Genomic DNA, 2,172 nt, shown 5'->3' on the forward strand with positions numbered 1-2,172 from the left:
GCTGACTGAAACGAAATCCCAGCCAAGTTATATTAAATAAGAACTTGTCTCTAAGAACACAAGAGAATGTCACAAGCAAAACACTGAAGCAGGTCCTTTTATGTTCAAAGGGCGTTTAAAACACCGATATATAGTTATAAACACACACACACACACACACACAAAGGGAGAGATAGGGCGCACGCGGTATTGTTTGTCATCGTTTAAATACCATTAAAACGTTAACCTGATTGGGTAGAGAGAGAGAGGGGAGAGGGTGTCTCTATCCCAATAGGCGAATCCCTTTTAATAACCCGCCTCGAGATAATGATGTAAAAAGACTCAGGCGTCTCGTGCGTAACGAGGATCATCGTGGAGATCCGGTGAAGGTGAATCAGAGACACAGAACGAGAGAGCGAGAGAGAGAGAGAGAGAGAGAGAGAGAGGGAGAGCGAGAGAGAGAGAGAGAGAGAGAGGGAGAGCGAGAGGGAGAGAGAGAGAGAGCGAGAGAGAGAGCGAGAGAGAGAGCGAGAGAGAGTAACACTTATTACACGAGTCTCCTCCTCGTCTCCACACCTCAGCTGACAAGTCGAGCAAGCCTGCAACTTCACCACTGACACACAACTAAAGTCGTAAAGGACAAACAGAGGAAGAAACTCATAGAGGCGCGCAAAGAGTTTCCAGCAGCGACCGTTGCCTGCAACAACGCGGAATCCACAAGACTATATGGACAGAAGGCTGAACTTGAACGGCGGCGCAGGGGACATTTTTCACAAAACTCTAAGCGCCGTGTCCACTAAAAAAATGGACCCCTTCAGGTCCTCGGCCGGCATTGAACTACCAGCCAGAGACCGCCAGTCACCGATCAGCTGCTTTGACCAGACCGATCAAGACTCGATTCAGCCGGGAGTACTGGCAGGAGGTAGAGGGGGGCCACTTGGTCTGCCGACCGGATCTTTGTGCGTGAATTTCGGTGAGAGCGCCAACAGGATCTCGGGGGCGGAAAGCAGCGGCGGCGAGAGTCCCGACGATGACAGTGACGGCAGGTGTGAAATGGTCCTTCTGACCGACGGGAGGCAAGTGCCCGTGGGGAAACCAGGTGGTAAGAAAAACAAAGAGCAGAAATCACTGAGGCTGAACATCAACGCCAGAGAAAGACGACGGATGCACGATCTGAACGACGCGCTGGATGAGCTCAGAGGGGTCATCCCTTACGCGCACAGCCCGTCAGTGCGTAAACTCTCCAAAATTGCCACTTTGCTGCTCGCCAAAAACTACATCCTCATGCAGGCGCAGGCACTGGAAGAGATGCGGAGGCTAGTGGCGTATCTCAACCAGGGCCAAGCCATCTCTGCTGCCTCGATACCGGCCACCACTGCCCTCGCAGCTCCGGGCTTGGGCGCGTACGACCAGCCGCCTGGATATCCCTTCCCCACCGGGGTAGCTGCGTCCTCTTGCCCCGATAAATGTGCCCTATTCAACAACGCCACCTCCAGCCTCTGCAAACAGTGCACCGACAAGCCTTAACTGCGTCTGGCAAAGACTCGGAGAAGCACAGGGGATATCAGACACCACTTTTAAAAACACTTTTGGAGAGGGAAACCTGTGAGGACACTGTTGTTTAAGTCAGTAGGCTAGAGACAAAGAAGTAATGCCGATGAATACTTTTATAATATTTACTAAATGCATTCAAAACGCGCTTTTTTGTTCAAACAATACTTGATTATGTATATAAATCATCCTTAAAGTGCTGGTATGAATGACAGTGAAGACCAAACACAAGTACAGTGGGCCTGTAAGAGTGGCTTCAAGTGTTGAGTGAGTTGTTGATCACTTGCCCTGTTATGGAACCTTTTGGAGATTTGGGTGACCTGACAACCTGCGACTTTTTAACTTAAATAGATGGACACCTTCCTGGAGCGTTAGTCCAACTTTCTGCTGCTTCCTTATTTATTTTGCGGGTTTTCTTTCATTCGCCTCAGAGACATTTGCTGTTTGTTTTCTGGTTCAAGGCCTGTTTTCATGAACTTTTCTATTGAGCACGTGGAATGTCATGAACAAGGAACAGTTAAATGAAATAGATGATGTAGATGAAGTTAAGTCGTTTAATCAGTCAGATATTTATGTGCTAATCCAGACACTTGTTAATAGTTGCGCACGCCTATTACAATTCTTTTTGGGGGCACTGTGATA

At 48.8% G+C, this 2,172-nt stretch overlaps 1 protein-coding gene across 1 annotated transcript; it reads left to right on the forward strand.

The window, feature by feature from the left end:
* Positions 1–705: 705 nt before the first annotated feature.
* bhlhe22 (basic helix-loop-helix family, member e22) lies at positions 706–1,506 on the forward strand. Its single transcript, XM_076080830.1, has one exon. The coding sequence runs from the start codon at positions 706–708 to the stop codon at positions 1,504–1,506; it is 801 nt and encodes a 266-aa protein (XP_075936945.1).
* The last annotated feature ends 666 nt before the right edge of the window (positions 1,507–2,172 follow it).

The sequence above is a fragment of the Anarhichas minor genome, unplaced genomic scaffold (assembly GCF_050575085.1).
Source record: "Anarhichas minor isolate MPS153535 unplaced genomic scaffold, ASM5057508v1 ptg000074l, whole genome shotgun sequence".
Taxonomy (NCBI): Eukaryota; Metazoa; Chordata; class Actinopteri; order Perciformes; family Anarhichadidae; genus Anarhichas; species Anarhichas minor.

Bases quoted from the DNA above. Each gene is read 5' to 3' on its own strand.
- bhlhe22 (XM_076080830.1), top strand. From the start codon at position 706: ATGGACAGAAGGCTGAACTTGAACGGCGGCGCAGGGGACATTTTTCAC.